This window comes from Akebia trifoliata, chromosome 12 (assembly GCF_017979445.1).
Source record: "Akebia trifoliata isolate Shusen 1 chromosome 12, ASM1797944v1, whole genome shotgun sequence".
Lineage (NCBI taxonomy): Eukaryota > Viridiplantae > Streptophyta > Magnoliopsida > Ranunculales > Lardizabalaceae > Akebia > Akebia trifoliata.
Window position 1 is genome coordinate 27,753,691 of NC_141386.1, and position 17,600 is coordinate 27,771,290.

At 35.6% G+C, this 17,600-nt stretch overlaps 2 protein-coding genes across 2 annotated transcripts; both read left to right on the forward strand.

Annotated features, from left to right (window-relative positions):
- The first annotated feature begins 1,738 nt into the window (after nt 1–1,738).
- On the forward strand, nt 1,739–10,659 carry LOC147389255 (zinc knuckle (CCHC-type) family protein). The gene is made up of 7 exons (XM_086417572.1): nt 1,739–2,077; nt 2,160–2,222; nt 5,357–5,514; nt 5,656–5,772; nt 7,667–7,868; nt 9,603–9,717; nt 9,805–10,659. Exons 1-7 carry the CDS (start codon nt 1,850–1,852, stop codon nt 10,239–10,241), a joined length of 1,320 nt encoding a protein of 439 aa, XP_086273698.1. The 5' UTR covers nt 1,739–1,849; the 3' UTR covers nt 10,242–10,659.
- A 2,262-nt stretch (nt 10,660–12,921) lies between these two features.
- On the forward strand, nt 12,922–17,563 carry LOC147389256 (uncharacterized). The gene is made up of 3 exons (XM_086417573.1): nt 12,922–13,061; nt 15,965–16,319; nt 17,164–17,563. Exons 2-3 carry the CDS (start codon nt 15,998–16,000, stop codon nt 17,391–17,393), a joined length of 552 nt encoding a protein of 183 aa, XP_086273699.1. The 5' UTR covers nt 12,922–13,061; nt 15,965–15,997; the 3' UTR covers nt 17,394–17,563.
- Nucleotides 17,564–17,600: the final 37 nt, after the last annotated feature.

Sequence of the window (17,600 nt, forward strand, 5' to 3'; positions counted from 1 at the left end):
ATTTTAGTAGCAGATAAAGAAATTTGCCACTATTGTCCCCACAAATTATTTCTTTCCATTCTTAATTGTCCCTCACAACTATTTTTTTTTCACTCTTAGGGTATGTTTAATTGCATGGAAAGTGATTTTCCATGGAATTTGAAATCCATGGAAAATATGTAGGGTTGGAAAATTAAATTCTATTGTTTGATTTTACTTGGATAAAATCATGGGAAAATTAAATGTGGAAAAAGAAAAGAAAGGAGAGGAGGAGGAGGAGAAAGAAGACGAGAGGAGGGGGAGAGAAAGAAGAAGATGAGTAGCGGTGGCAGTGGTGGCAATAGCGACGGTGGCGATAGCGATGGTAGTGGTGGCGGTGGCGACAGTGGCGGTGATAGCGGTGGCGACAGAGGTAAGTGAGGAAGAAGACGATGAAGAAGATGAGGGGAGAACGTGGTAGTGGTGGTGGAGGAGGTGAGAGATGGAGAATGAGAAGAAGAGAGAGAGAGAGAGAAATAGAGGAAATGTGGTTGAAAATGGTAATGATGGTGACGATGATGGTGACTACAGTGAGGTTAGTGTAATGGTGGTGGTGGTGATATTAAAAAAGAAGATATGAGTGTGAAAAAATTAGGGATGAAAAATATGGGTGGGAAAGTGAAATCCATGTTTTTGTGGATTTTTTGATTGAGATAGAAAATGAATTTCCATTTCCATGTGCAATCAAACACTTGAAAAATGTCATTTTCCATGGAAATTCATTTTTACCATATTTTCCATGTGCAGTCAAACATACCCTTAATTGTCCCCACAAATTTTTTTATACTCTTAGTTGCCCTCACATGAGCAAAATCCTGGCTCCACCCCTGAAGATGACTACCCATAATTGGATTGGACCAAAAAATGATTGGGTTCATGATGGTAGTCCAAAAATCAACTAATCAGTTTCAAATGTATCGAAACTAAGTACCCATCGATAGCCTTAATGGAAATATATAGAAAAACTATTAAAAAGAAAACTAGGGGAACATTTTTATAGATGTCCATCATGACAATTAATAAAATGTTTATTATCTTATTTTATAAAATTAAATTGATTATAGTGTATTGATCCTAAGAATAATAATGTAGATGACATTTCCTTTTCAACATGACCACCAATCACATGATCCCCCGTGTATTGAATGATTTCTTCAATTTACAAAATTATCCTTGTTAGACTTGACATGACACGCACTAGAGAGCTTGTGAGCAGTATGACAGTAAAAGTTTGTGAGCAAAAAATCTCTCTTAAAATACACTCGAGGAGCCAAAAGAAAAGGGAGAATTTGAAAAGTAGCTCATATGTTATATTAACGATTCAATTTTTATTTAAGGGGCATTATGGTCATATATAACATAATTTAAAGAAGCCATTTTTTTTGGAGAGTTACTATTGCCACACCAACTTTCACCAATGCCACAACAATTTCAATGTAATTGCTCATAGTTGGTGTGGCGTTAGTAAAAGTTGATGTGGCAATAGTAGTTCCTTTTTTTTTTTTTTTTTCAATCTGGAATAAGTGCTTCTTGAGCAGCTTCTGCTTCCAACGCTTCTACTTATAAGAATCAAAGATCCAAAACCCAAGGCCTTAAACTGATTCGTTCGAGGTCTTATTAATCGGTTTCGGTATCGAATCGTATCCACAGACTCCGAAACACCATAAGGGCATAATTGTCTTTTCACATGAGATAGTTGGGAGAAGGAGAATTGAGAAATCGAAGCTGGATTTTCATGGCCAAACCAAACCCTAGTTTCATAATCTACAATTCTGCATCGTTGAAGATCGAATAACAAAGAAAGAAAGAAAGAAGCAGAGGAGAAGGAACGATGGAAGAAGATGAAGGCGGAGGAGGGATGATGCGGATGAGCAAGAAAGGGATGATGTCGTCCTCAGGTGAGGTGGACTACAAGACCAAGGCAGGCACGGCTTGGAGCCATTCGTACCTAAATCAGAAACCATGGCATCCTCTCTCTTATCCCAACCAACGCCGCAAATGGATTGCAGAGCAAACCAATGCTCAACGCGATCGTCGAGCCGAAGAAATCTCCAGAGAGGTTTTGATTCTCTTCTTCTTTTCCTCCTCTATGTGTTGTTTCGATTCTCATTAACTCTCTCTCTCTCTCTCTCTCTGTGCAGTTTGCTCAGGAACAAGAGTTCTTCAGACAGGCCACTCTCATCTCCAAAAAAGAGAAAGAAAAGGTGATAGCTTTTACTTACTATTGCAGTTTTCTTGATCCATGGTTTTATGATTCGGGCGAGTGAACTTGGATTGGTGTTAGAACTAAGCGAAATACTCAAATGTGAATTGGGCACCTCAAATATGCTCCCCAAATGTTGGAACTTGGATATATAAAATCAGAAAATTCAAAATTCAAGTTTAAGTCGAGATCGAAACACGTAAAAAACATTCTTTTGAACTTTATTTGTCCACGCACACACGTACATACATTCGAAGGTCAATAAATGGGTCCAACCAATATGATCCCATGAATAACAAACTCAATTCTAACATTGTTTAGGAGTTTAATTTGTTGAATTGGGAGTTTCGACACGTTATCTTTAAATATGCTTAGACGAAAATTAGTTTTGACGTAAGGAAGATTGTCTTAAAATCCTCTTAAGTGATACAATAACAGTTTGATGACTCTCAAGAAATTCAATGGGCACGAACTTTTTGAAGAATCACAAAACCCTCAGTGGATACTAAATCTTTAAATAGTCACAAAACTCCAAAAGACACAAATCCCTACTCTTTCAAATGGGAAAAATGCTGAAGTAACATCAAAATTGACATCGATTCTCACATTGCTGATGTGGATGTATGTATGGAACCATAGTTGCTTTTCATTGAGATACGAGTAAAAAGCATTTATGTCTATGTGTGCACCTCCACACCAGCAATGTGAGAATTGATGTCAATTCCAATGTTACTCTTGCACGACTCTTTCAAATATACAAGAAGTTTAATATGATTGGTGTCTTGCATATATTAATAATTGCTTAAGTATACTAAGTCAAAGTTCATCAATGTTTTCAGTGACCATAGTCTTGAATTGTATGTACTTTTTGATAAACTGGGCTTACTATAATACACATACTTTTCTCAAAAGTTGTTTATGTTTTTTTACATTAGCACTTTTATGGCCCTGTGGTTTGATATTGGTTTCTATGAGTGTTGATGAAAGAAAGGCATCTCTCACTTTATAAACAGTCAAATTTCCACACCTACATAGTATATATATTAAAACTTTGACATACTTGTTATAGATACAGGAAGAGAAGTTAATTATCTCCTCATTGTAGTTAAAGTTTTCAAATGTATTTTATAATACACTTTCTATTGCATACTATAGCTTGTTCTTCCCATGGAACCCAATGTATATTAGGTTGTGTTTCTGCTTTAAGTGATTCATTTGGTTAATTTCTTTTAACCCATTCTAATTGATGTCTTATACACTTCATTTCCTCACATGCCTTCTTCTGTAAATAGATTCAATAGATTTTGTAATGATCTTATACCTTTTTTTGTGTGGGTAAGTTGGACTTGAACCCACAACCTCAAAGTTGCTTTGCAACGTGTCAAATCAACTGAGTTATGGGTCTAATTATACTCGAGACAAATTATTATTTATTTACTGAGTAATTCTCTCACTTAGCTAAACCTTAGCCTCAAAGGCTGATGCAGGAAATCAACAAAGTGGTTGATGAATTTAATGAAGGAAATTCTTCTAATGGTTAAACCATTGCCCAAACTATTGAGTGATTCTCTCACTTAGCTAAACCTTAGAGTAATATGTCTAGATTTTCCATTATAAGTTTTACAACAAGTCTTTGATTGTTTGGCTTCACCATCACATAGTAAAATAGTTTGGGCAATGGTTTAACCATTAGAAGAATTTCCTTCATTACATTCATCAACCACTTTGTTCCTAATGCAAAACATTTATGTTCAATAGTGGAATGTGTTAAACAAGTTTTTTTCTTTGATCCCCATGAAATCACGTTCCCACCTAAGGTGAAAATCCACCCACTTGTGGCTTTTAAGTCTTGTGAATTCCAACTAGTATCACAATTGCTTTTTAATACATTTGGATAACCAGGGTAATATGGATTTTGAACTGGATGGAATATCTACAATTTTCTAGTTTTGTGTGACGTTAAGGATCCGATTTTGTTATTAATGGTTTATTTCCAAAAATCTGCATTACTAGAGCTTACAGCTTCTTTAAAAGTTAAAGGATCATTTTTGTTGTTATGACAGTGTGGATGTTCTTGAATAAAATCATCTCTAGCACATTCAATCAAATATAGTTAATAATAATCGTCTAGATTTGTGTCTTTGCTGGCTCTTTTACTGATTCCAAGTTCATTATTAGGTTCTTCTATATTTTATTTGTAATATCATACTTTGATGACAGCTCTTGTATGTCTCTTTATACTTATATGTGACCATGATGCATAATTGTGTGCTTCCCATTCCTGGTTCTTCTGGATTTCATTAATGGGGGAAATTCCAACAACATTGGGGCAAAAATTGAATTTCTTGTTCCCATCTTTTGGAATTTGATCTTTCGAAACTTTCTTGTTTTGGTGGCTTCGGATTCAACAGGTTCTGACTCCCAGAAGCCATGAAAAATTGGGATGAAGGGTTGAAATTGTTGGAAGTTGGAACTGGATACCACAATCCAGATATTTCTAAATATAACAGGTCAAGTCTTAGGTGCGTTAAAAAGTCTTTATTCATCGCCACTCTCCACAAGGAAGTTAGAAAACAGGCCAAAACAATGATATCCCAAGATACAATGAACTCAACTCGTAGGCTGTTTACAAGTTCAATTTTCTGAATTGTAAGCTTGTCTCTGAACACAATATATCTTCAACTATGCTGAAACAAAAACTAATTTTGAAATAAGGAAGAAGAAGATTAATTATGAATACATATTTTTGCTTGTTTTGAAGCCCTTGCACATATATATAGGATTTAAAATACCTCTTTGGAGATATATAATGTCTCTCTTAAGGAGTGCAAGTAGATCCAATGGACACAAATGCTTTGAAGAGTGACAAAACCCTCAATGGATACAACTCTTTGAAGAGTCACAAAACCTCAAAAGATGCAAAGAAGTCATAGACTATTTTACTTAATACTTAGCATGAAAAATGGGTCAAGTTGGCCAATTTTTAGATTTGTTTTTTGACATATGTGCATATATTTTTTAATTGATGTTTCAATTGTTTAGTTCAGTGTGGGAGGGTTTGACTCCAATCCAAGTTGACTTACTTGGTGAGAACTGATTCTAAAACCATATCTCTCACATATAATTCATGTGTAGGTGGAGACAATGAAAGCTGTAAGCTTTATGTATGTACGCCCGCCCGGTTATAATGCAGAGAGTGCCAAAGCTGCAGAGCTTGAAGATGAGAGGAAAAGGCTGGAACAATCCAATCCTGATCTTTCTACCGACAGTGCTACTGCTCCTCCTCCCGCAATGTACTGTTCACTAACATTTCTTCCTTTATCTGTTGTTCAAGCTTCCGGAAGTTTTTGATATTATACAATAGCTGTTCTATAGGCCTGATGACATTCAGTAATTATTCATTAACAATTATAGTTATTTTTTGCCCCTTCTAGGCCATCAGAATCATCTAGGCTTGGTGGTGAAGAAAAGAAAAAACCAAGGCCCAAAGATGTTTTCGGTCGTGCTTTGCCAACGGAAGAAGAATTTGAAGTCCTGAAAAATGCTCCACGGTATATCTAAATTGCTTAATAACATCAGTTACCAAAAATGTGAAATGCATGTATATATTTATTGTATTTGACTAATAATTTGTAATATCAGATCCATCTTTTTCAGTTGCATATTATTCTATCTTCTAATACTAGTTTAATTGACAAAACTCAAAAACCCAGCACTTGCTCTTCTAATACTTTTGAGAATATTTTTACGATTGTTCTCGATTTCTTTACTACTACATCTTTAGCACTTTTATCTCCTTTAGCAAAAAGCTTGTAGCCATTCCCACCAACTCATGAACTTCTCCAATATATTTTATTTCTTGTAGGCATGCCATTTCAATTCTCATTCTTATCGGAGAATCAGCCAACCCCACTTCCCTAAAGTATAAGTGGTTGAATGAATCTTATTTTCCTTAATTAGCTTGTTCACTCACACTCTTCCATCTTTGTGGTGAAACTTTTGCTAATTCATTGATGCAACCGGATGTCATTGCCATGTCATTGTTTATAGAGAACACCCTAACCGTGAGTCAAAATAATTTACTCCCTTGTGATAGTTTTAATCTGGCCCATTTACCTTGCAACTATTCAGACCCATTTGAAGAAATTTGATATGAGATATGATTTTGGCAGAAACTATCAACTTGATTTAACCCTCCTCATTTATCCAAGCTTGATATCCAATCTTAGATGTTTAGGGAAGCATGCCATCACTTTAGTGGTCTATTATTCATAAAGAGATCAGAAAAGATGTTTAGTACTAAAATTTGATTTTTCTCTAAGCTTTGATCAGTTGAAATTCAGATTTAATTCGAGCCTTCAAGGAAGTTTTAGTTGACATTGTGAAGTTTTGTGAATTCACGAATTTAGAGAAGATCGGGAGAATTATTACCATAAGTTTGTTAAATTCAATGTTATCATAGGAAATGATAGAACAGACATATCAACAACCATAGCTCATTGTATCACAAAAGGCAACCATTTGTAATAATTTTTGCAAAATGAGTAGCATTCCACACATGTGGACAGAAGTATTTAAAGTCTGAATCTACAAAGCAACATAATGACAGTAATGTAAATAAAATTCAATTACAGCACCAATCATCCATCACCAAACTAGCTGACCTTAAATGTGTTCATTTGGGGTGATAACTAATAAGAAAGGAAATTGTGGTTTCCCTAATTATTTTTTTAATGTTTTCCTTTCCCTAAAAATCCTAAAATAGCGAATGATCTGCTGCATTTTACATATTCTTGTATACTCAATAGCTTAAACATTTGCTAGATTGTTGGAGTTGCAACTTAGAAAGAAAAATGTGTTTTTTTTTTTTTTTTTTTTTTGGGGGGGGGGGGCTTCTAGCTGAGCAATCTGACCAGTTGACCAGAGTTTAATTTTGATTTCAACCCCTAAAAGTTGTTAGTGACTCAAGAACCTTAATGTAGTTATTTCGTTGGTTTTGTGGTTGCAGTCTTGTACTGTGCCATTTTATGAGGAATCAAGTATTGTCTTTTCATTTAATGACCTTCCAGAAGCAAGTGGAAAAAACTGAGAGAGAGAGAGATGCTTTTAAATTGTCTCTTCTGTTTTAAATTTTCTGTTCTAAATAGTGAGTGTCGCTAAAATATTATATGTAAAGTTTACCTCCCACCTGATAAATCAACATAATTTACCTAAATTTGCTGAAAATTCGATTTTATTTTAAAATTTCCATGAAATTTGTGGTCCAAAAGAAAATATGTTTCTGCTACCATCCTATTTAAGCGTTTTTTTAATAGAAATGGTAAACGTTGCTTTTAATAGAAATGGTAAACATTGCTGGCAGGTCGAAGCTTCTTTTACTTTTCAATGGTTACCTGTGTAATTACTTGTTCTTGCTAACAATTTATTTATGTTTTCATGTTTCAGTCTGGAAACAGGTCTACCTGCGAGGGTAAAACCATTTGGTGTTGAAGTTCGTAACGTTAAATGTTTAAGATGCGGAAATTTTGGTCACCAAAGTGGTGACCGTGAATGTCCTTTGAGGGATGCAATCATGCCTATAGAGGAGAATCGGTTGAAAAGAGATGACCCCTTGACTGCTATCATGGCCAACACTGATTCTGCCGAGGTTAGTGCCATATTTTACTTCTGTTGGTATTTAAATGGGAGATGTGTTTATTAAAAGAACGTTACTTCTGTAAAGTGTTGGTAGTTAGCAAAATGAATTTGAGTTCAATGGGGTTTGAATGTAGGACGTAGGAGCAACACTCCACACATCTTACCAACTTAGCTAGATTGAGACTTCTGTTTTGATCTCTTTTTCTAGAGGTTAATCTCATACCCTTGATGTATGCAGTGATACTTCATGATATCACTTTCTTCTGTAGGACATAGTGGTTGGGTACCATAAAACAAATTTGCATTCATACTTTAATTTGATGATACCTTCCTAAAATAATCCTCCTATCAAGAACTTATGGCAATAACTTTGAGGGATAGGGATGTCCAGTGGTGGAATTTCCCAGCAACGGGTTTGACATGATTAATTATGTTATTATGGGACAGAAGGGTGGTTCAATTTGTCAATGTGCTTGTGGGTGCCTTCGGGTGTTGTAACTTTGCAATTGTGTGTGTGTGTGTGTGCCCATGTTGGGAGAGATGGGATGGGTTAGTTCTCGTCACAGTCCTTCATGCTCAGTTTCTCGTCTTATCTTGGCTAAGTCAAATTTTTTTTTACCATTGGTGCGTTCCAGGAGAGTTGAATTTTGCATTCAAAGGTTTTACTTGTGATTTTTCTGGGGGGAAAAATATTGGTGGGTTTCATGAGATTAAAACTGTCATTCAAAGGTTTGACAGGAGAGTTTGGGGGAAAAGTTGGTGGGTTTCAGCAGATTTAAACTGTTATTCAACGATTTAACTGGTGATTTTGGGGAAATTTTCATTTGTGTTTCCAGAGACAACCCCTGAAACTACAAACTTGTAGAAGATTTGGGAGATTTCTCCAGTTTTTGCTGTTCAGTTCGAAATTCAAACTGCGATTGGGTTCCAAACAATTACATCATTGTTGTAATTCAGTCTAAGGATCTCCGATTTCAGTCCCAGCCATGTCCATTGGGACTTTGAATGGGTTCTGTTCCCAAGTAGGAGAAAAGGAAGAAGGGCTCCGTTACCCAAGGAGAAGAAAAGAAAGATACATGATAGTGACAACCAAGTGAGGATTCAGCAATAATCTGAACCTTTGTTTCCACTCCACTGTGATATTCAGTTGAAATTCTTCATTATCCACCATTTTTTTCAGTCTTAAGTTTTAAATCCACTCAAGTCTTGTAGGTTTTAAGTTTTGCAGACTTCCCCAATATATGCCTTTTAGGAGCACCAGAGGGTTGCTTACTTGGTTTAAATCTCGGAAAAGATTGAGATGATTTGGACAAGATCTTTGAAATCTTGGCCAAGATCTTATATGGTTTCTTAACGTTCTTGGTTTCTTTGGGATCTTCTGTGGACAGACAAGAAGCATAATGTCTGTAAATTGAGGGCAAGAGACATGAGGATGTTGAGATAGTTTAGTGGAATGACTAGGAAAGATAAAATGAGAAATGAACATGATTGACAAAAATGTTGGAGTACCTTTAGTAGGCGATAAACTCAGAAAAAGTTGACTGAGATGGTTTGGGCATGATTAATGAAGTAGGCTTACTGCTCAGTTAGAAGAAATATTCAAGTTAGAACATGGATGGAGATAGTAAAAGTAGATGTGAACACTATTCTTTTTTCTTTTGTACTTCAAAGAAGAAAACATGATCCCATAGACATGTTCTTTAGTAATAGTTCTTTGTATCTTATTCACTGGTTTTTCATGTAGCCTCTAAAGTGGGAGCTGAAGCAAAAACCAGGTATGAGTCCTCCTCGAGGTGGGTTCAAGCCTGACGATCCCAACCAGCAAATAGTCGCGGAGGACATATTTGACGAATATGGAGGTAAAAGCTTTTGAACTATATGAAAATTTCCTTCTTTTCACTTGTTCCTATGCTAAACTTGGGTTGGATATCTTTTCCCATTTGTAGGGTTCCTCAGTGGAGGTAACATCCCTGATCTTCTAACCAACTTCACTGTTGGAAAAACTAGGAAACCTTCCAAAAGTAAGAGCAAACACAAAAGCCGATCTTCAGCGACTGAAAACACTTCCAAGGCTTTTCACAAGAACCAATCGTTATCGCCTTCTGACTCCGATGTTGACAGGGAGAGGAGGTCAAAGAAGAAGAAGATGAAAGAGAAGGATAAGAAAAAGAAGCGTCATCGTTCTGATTCAAGTTCATCGGACAACTCAGACTTCAATAGGCATCATAAAAGAAATAAACAACGACTTTCTGTTTCTAGTTCATCGGACGATACTGACTCTTATAGACATCATAAAAGAAGTAAACCCCGTCATCATCATCACCGTCGTCATCGTCATCATCATCATCATCATCGTAGTGATTTGACATCCGGGTCAGATTAGAGCCGGTGGATTACTTCATCCTAAAATTGCAAACGAAGCTAATTAAAGAAGTTTTTCGGCATTCTGGGGGTATGTAGTGTATTTCACCTTTACAGGGATGGTTTCTTGCATGAGCCCTGGTGGAGAGAGAGCTGAAACCAGGTGCGACACTGTGACCAAAATCCCAAGTGATTTACTTTTTTTAAAACAGGTCGCTTATAATTTGCTTCAAGCATAGGACATGTCTGATCCTCCACATTGTGTATACATCTTTCTCGTAAGTGATGAACATATTCCTTGCCATCCATTCCTCTTCAGAGCAGCTAAGATTTAAGGGTAAGCCTCTTGGTTTGTATTTTTAATATATTTAATTTATTACCAAAGGATTGAATCTGTATATCAGGAAGAAAAATAAAGGGTTATTTGGTCATTTTCATTAGTCTAGTATGACGAAAGGGTGTGTCAAAATGGGAAGTTGACACGTGTCATATAGAAGGAGGTGATTCTTTCCATTCTTTTGAAGTCGCTATCTCATGAATTTTGTTGAGGAAATTGTCAAATGTCAACCCATCAGCGATTGAACAAATCTTTATTTTTAGGGTTGAAAATTAGAATTACTAAAAAAAAAAATAAAAAAATTAAGGGTATTTCGGTACAAAATCCAATTTTCAAAGTGTATTTATTGCACACGTTAACAAGACCCTTTTGTTTTTAAAGTGAATTTGGACATATCCACTGTACGTTTTGGTGAGTAATTGAGATGCCCCCATATGCTTTCATATTGATGACATCCCCCTCGATCTTGGTCTTCTCTTACAGGTTAAAACTGAATGACCTAAATGCCATCATGATCAACCACTCTAATGAGAAAATCCTCAATATTTCTTCCCAAATATTCTTTAAAAAAAAAAAAAAAGATAAGTAGGTATATCTAAAACAGCCTAAGGCAATGTTTGGATTGAGAGAAGTGGAGAGAAGAGAAATTCATTAAGAGAAGAGAAGAAAATGGAAGAAAAGAGAAAATTTCTCTCCACTTGTTTGGATTGATAGGAGAGAATTTGGGACAATTTTAAAATTTTACAATATCTTAAAAGAGATTTAGGAGTAGAGTTGGAATTATAAAATATTTTAAAAGGATTTCTTTCCATTTCTCTCCTCTTGTCTACATTTTTTTTTCCCTCCTTACTTAACAATCCAAACAAAAGAAATAGAGAGAAATTCATTTATCTTCTCTTCTCTTCTCTTCATTTCTCTCAATCCAAACACAACATAACGTTATATTTGGATTGAGAGAAGAGAAATTCAATATCTCTCCATCATGTTTGGATTGATAGGAGAGAATTGGGGATAATTTTAAAAAATTTAAATATCTTAAAAGATATATAGGGGTAGAGTTAGAATTATAAAATATTTTAAAGGGCTTTCTCTTTATTTCTCTCCTCTTCTCCATTTTTAGATAGAAAGAAAACTCATATATTTCTCTCTCCTCTTCTCTCCCCCATTAAACAATCCAAACAAGAGAAATGGAGAGAAATTCATTTATTTTCTCTCCTCTTCTCTTCTCTCCCTTTCCCCCAATCCAACCACAGTGTAAAAGAAATATTGGCTTTACCACCAAAGTGGAGTGCTACCATAAAAAGTTGGTGTGATAGAAGAAGCGCTCTCTCTCTCTCTCTCTCTCTAATTGGAGAGTCTAGACCGAGTTGAAACGAGTCATATCATAGGGAGTTAGCTCATCTATTCACCAAAACGTGTAGGGTATGTCTAGATCGACGCTTAGCTGCTAAGGAAACTTGTTTCTTGAGTTTGATGCAACTACCTAACATCAAAGCATTATGTCAAGCCACACAAATCTCCACATCTCTAATTAATTATTGGTCATTAAAGGATTAATCATCTTCACAGGAGATTCTCATTATTTTTTTGAGGACTGATTTTCGAACTCAATTATATGTAGTTGTGTATCCCGAGGGAAAAAAATCGACAATTCTTGTACATGCCATATCAATTTTTGAATAGAAAATCATTGAATGTTGATTTTGTAATTCAACCTGATCGGATAACTCAAAAACTCACTAATGTGACAAGTGCAAGGATGTACAGTTGTGTATCCCAAGAGAAAAAATCTACGATTCTTATAGGGTACACGTCAGTTGGAGTTTTTGAGTTATTCGATCAGGTTGAATTACAAAATCATTACTCTTTATTCAAGTATAGAAGACTAATGATTTTGTAATTCAACCTGATAGCGTGACTTAAAAATTCATCAACGTGTCATGCACAAAGAATCGTAAATTCTTTTATTCGATTATACAAATTCACCTTCGGGATACACAATTGCAAATGGCAAGTTGGTTGTGTATCCCAAGGCCATGTCAGGTTAAGTTACAAAATCAATATTCATTTCTTATGCACCTTGGAAATTGGATTCTATATCGAAAATGACCTTAATTATTCTTTTACTAAAATACCCTCAGATTCTAATTTCCAAATTGTATTTATTGCACTTTAACAAAACCCTTTCGCCCCCAAAAAGAGAGAATACATTCCCAATAGATTTCATCAACTTTTGATGTAAATAACGGACATTAAATTTTCCCTCCAATTTCGGCGTTCGATGCGATGAGCTTTCGCATCATAATGGGTCCACATGTGCGTCAAAGGATCTTGACGCGTGGAAAGAACGCTTATCTCATACGTAACGATAACGCGGCCAAATAAATAATGGAAAATGACCTCTCTCTCTCTCTATATAGATATATATGAACTTCAAATCTTTCCCAAACTCTTTCCTTTTCAAACCGCAAATATTCTCTTGATCGATTCACAAGAAATCAGTTGGTAATCCTTCTTTTCTTCTTTCTTTGATTTGAAACATAAATATATATTTTTTTAAAATATAGATTCTGTTTAATTTGAGTCGTTTTATGTTTTTGATTCCTGAGATTATGATATAAAATTATATTTGCAGATCAAATTCTTGCTTAAAATTTGTGTTCTTGTGACGGGTTTGATTAGGAAACCATCTCTCTCTGCACTACTAATACTTAGAAGAGATAGAGAAAATGAGAAATTGATAGATAACTTGATTTACATTCAAATGATGTAAATGTTATTTCATAAAAACTTCAAATCTGTACTATAATGCCCTTGTAGTTTCCTGAATTAGTACAAAAAATAATAATTTTATATAATAGATCAAAATATATCTTGCCAACTGTTTAATATTTTTAGGGTTAACTAACATGAATCTTGATCACTTACTTGATTCAGTCCATGTTAGGGCTTTTTATATAATAAATGGCTTCAGATTTTTGGGATAAGACTTTTAATGATGATTTTACAATAGATGAAAGCATAATATCTGAATGAGTCCTGATAATCTAACTTAGGCATGTGGCATACTTAATAGACACCCTTGACGTGACAGGCTTGGAAATAGTAGATCTGCTCTCCTCGGGATATAAAATTGCATTTTTTTATGAGAAACCGTAGTTCTGTATCCCGAGGAGAGCATATCTATGGTTTCCGAGCTTGTCACGTCAGGGGTGTCTGTCAGGGGTGTCTAATGAGTATGTCACATACCTAAGTCAAATTATCATGATTCTCTCTGAATAGATCATCTTCTTTCTTTTTTATTTATTTTTATTTTTTTAATATTGTTGATGAATATAATACAGAAGTGACCTCATTTCACACTTTCCTGACATGGAGAGATGTGTACTGCCCATAGATGTTTTTCATCGAGATACGAGTGAAAGTATCTATGGTTTTGTCCGCACCTTCAAGTTAGGAAAGTGTGATATGAGGTCACTCCAACACGACTCATTGTTGGCCATGGTTTCAAAACTCAGTTTGACGTTTGGTCTCGTCCATGGACTAGACCGAGTTGTCTTGAACGAGTCAACTTGTTTCAGACTAGACAAACCATTTAACTCGGTTTATGATGATTGAATTACAAATATTTAAGTTAAATAATTATAATTTTTTTAATAAAATAAGGTTGACTAAAAGATATGGGAAATGTTCAGCAACAAACATTTTGGCAAAACATTTTTCAAAACATGGGTTAGAGGTTTTGGAATGGGCTGATTTTTGGTGAGGATGATCTCTACGGTGAGGAGATCATCATCACCAAAAATCAGCCCATTCCAAAACTTCTAACCCCGTCAAAAATGGTTTACAAAAAATGGACGGTCCACGATTTTTCAACTTGTAAACTGGGGCTAGAAGTTTTTGAATGGGCTGATTTTTTGGTGAGGAGGATCTCCTCACCGTAGAGATCATCCTCACCAAAAATCAGCCCATTCCAAAACCTCTAACCCATGTTTTGAAAAGTGTTTTGCCAAAATGTTTGTCAAAATGTTTGTTGCTGAACGGGACCCAAAAGATATTTAGTCATAAAATTATTTTATATTTATATCAAATAAATTCTAATAAAAATGAATTATTTTTATGAAAATCTATAAAATCCCAATTGACTTGGTCGAGTTTTACTGACTCGACCGAGATTTTCAAAATATTGTCCGAGACATCTCGTTTATCTCGCAAGATAATGTGGATGTTAAGACTCCGTGTATATCCGTATTGCTGCTGAACGATACTGAGATGGCTCGGGTGAGTCATCTTGGTCTCAAACGAGATTTAAAAACATGTTGTTGATGGACCGAAGTTTGGAGAAAGGACATACATTAGGTTGGCAACTGGTGTAGTACCTCCATGATTCTTGTTCATTCATTTATTGTAGTTCTTGCTAGAGCTGTTAATAGAAGAAATAACATGGATGTGTAACATTCATTCATAATCTAGATTCTAGGGATTAGTGTTTTTTCAGATGTTGAGGCTAGGCGTTTGATTGGTCGATACTTTGAGGCATAAGGCGTAAGCCTCGCGTACATAAAATTTTTAAATAAATAATATAACATAATATAAAGGGAAGTGTTCGGAGGCCCTAAAGAGAGCCAAACATAGTGCCAAACATTTTTGAAAATAGGGGTTAGAAGTTTTAGAATGGGCTGATTTTTTGTGAGGATGATCTCTATGGTGAATAGACCGTCCTCACCAAAAATCAGCTCATTCTGAAACTTCTAACCCTAGTTCACAAGTTGAAGAATTGTGGACCGTCCGATATTTATAAACCACTTTTGATTAGGTTAAAAGTTTCGGAATGGGCTGATTTTTGGTGAGGATGATCATCCTCACAAAAAATCAGCCCATTCTAAAACCTCTAACCCATACATTGAAAAAATGTTTGGCACAATGTTTGGCTCTCTTTAGGGCTTCCGAACGCCACCCTAAATATAAATGTTTTAACACTCTAGATCTATATCATAGTTCTACAAAATTTTCACTCCATCTCAGCTTCATTCATCATCAAATAGGAATGTTTTTCAAACTATTAGTCTACTTGAGTGAAATAAAGAGGAAAATACCTTCCTTGATTATAATGTGCTCAACTTGTTCTGTTTTGACCAATGTTTAAAATCTCTCTTAAGGCTGGCCTCAGCCAAAACCGAGACAGTATGAAACTATTACATGGTTATCTTATTGGTGCAGTTCCCATTCATTGGGCTTGGAAGCATTGGTTACCATATCATATTGGTCTAAAATAGAAGGAAGATGTGCAATGGGTCTGCAATGGCAGCTGTTCTACAAACATATAATGTTGACTAATTTTTTTTTTCTTCTTCTAAATTTAGTTTTCTATAATGTAGATAACGTCTAACGGATTCCTTGTCTACCAGTTTTTGCTGCATTCAGTTTCAAAGTGAAGAACAATGGGAGGTGGAAACGACAACAATAATATGTCAGAGTCGAGTGACAAAGGGCTTTTCTCTAACCTTGCTTATGGACTTGCTGGATATCCTCATGGACATGGACATTACCCCCCACCGCATGGGGCGTACTACCCTCCACAAGGATACCCTCCACAGGGCTACCCTCCACAGGGGTATCCTCCACAAGGCTACCCTGGGTATCCTCCTCCTCCTCCTCAGGGATATCCACCACAAGGCTACCCATCAGCAGGATATCATCCACCACCTCCAGCTGGGTACCCACCAGCCGGTTATCCCGCTCCACATGGGTACCCACCAGCAGGTATCCTTGCAATTATCCTCTACTTAAGATTTCCCGTAAATCTATCCCATTTTTGTTTCCCGGGTTAACTAGAAGAGGTTAATTACATTTACATTAGTTTCAAACTTAATTTTTATTTAAAATCAGTTTTATCTTTTCTTCCACCTTCATAAGGATGATGCATAGGCATCTTTTGCTATCGTTAGAATTTTCTGAAATGTAGTTTGAGAAAACATGGTCCTGAGTTTCATAATCAATCACTGGACACTCCTTAATCCAGAAAAAAGTGTTGTGCAGAGACCGTGTCATATCATGTGTCATACAAATGCCAACAATTTTTAAACATATTTCAATTTCTTTTAGATATTTTGTTTTCACCTATTATTAATATCGTGATTATAGATTAATTTTCTTTATATAATGTGTATCAGCTAATTCAGTTGCATTCTTCTTGTATATACATGTGTAATACATATCACAATATACCTGCATTTGTGAAATTTTAAATCTGTTTCTGAATTACTATCAATTATAACCTCACTTGTTGTGGTGTCCAACGATAGTATGAAGTGTCAGAACATCATTCAATAAGAAATTCTCAAATTAAAATACTTAAATTTGTATAAACACATTTATCATATAAATTCCCCCTCCCTGTGTGATCGGTATTTTATCCTACTTACAACCGTAGTTTCTAGATGTGATAAGTTGTAGAACCGACTAATTTGACATTAGAATATAATATGTTCGCGAGTTAAAAATCAAGTTTTTGGGTGGCCTTCAGAGTTGACCAAGACTAGTCAAGACCCCTGTTTAGGAAGTTATACACTTTATTTCGATTGAAACCTGATGAAATGTTAAACAGGGCATGGACCTGGTATTGGGGGAATGCTAGCTGGTGGTGCTGCTGCCGCCGCTGCTGTTTATGGGGCTCACCATTTGGCACATGGTTCTCATCATCTTGGTCATGGGGGCTATGGACATGGTTTCCTTGGGCATCACGGCAAGTTCAAGCATGGAAAATTCAAGCACGGCAAGTTCGGTAAGCGTTGGAAGCATGGAGGGAAGTTCATGAGGTTCAAGAAATGGAAGTGATCCTAATGACAAGGCAACTGACTACTATTATTAGCACTAGTATTTGGTTTCTACTATTACTGATTTTAGTTTTGAGTAATTGTGAGGAGAAGGCTAGTGCCTCTTCATCTACGTATCACTTTTTTTTTTTTTTTGTTAAAAAGATGGGAAAATCCTCACTATTTGAGCGCCCTAGATCTCTGGAAGAAGACTATGAATTAACAAAAA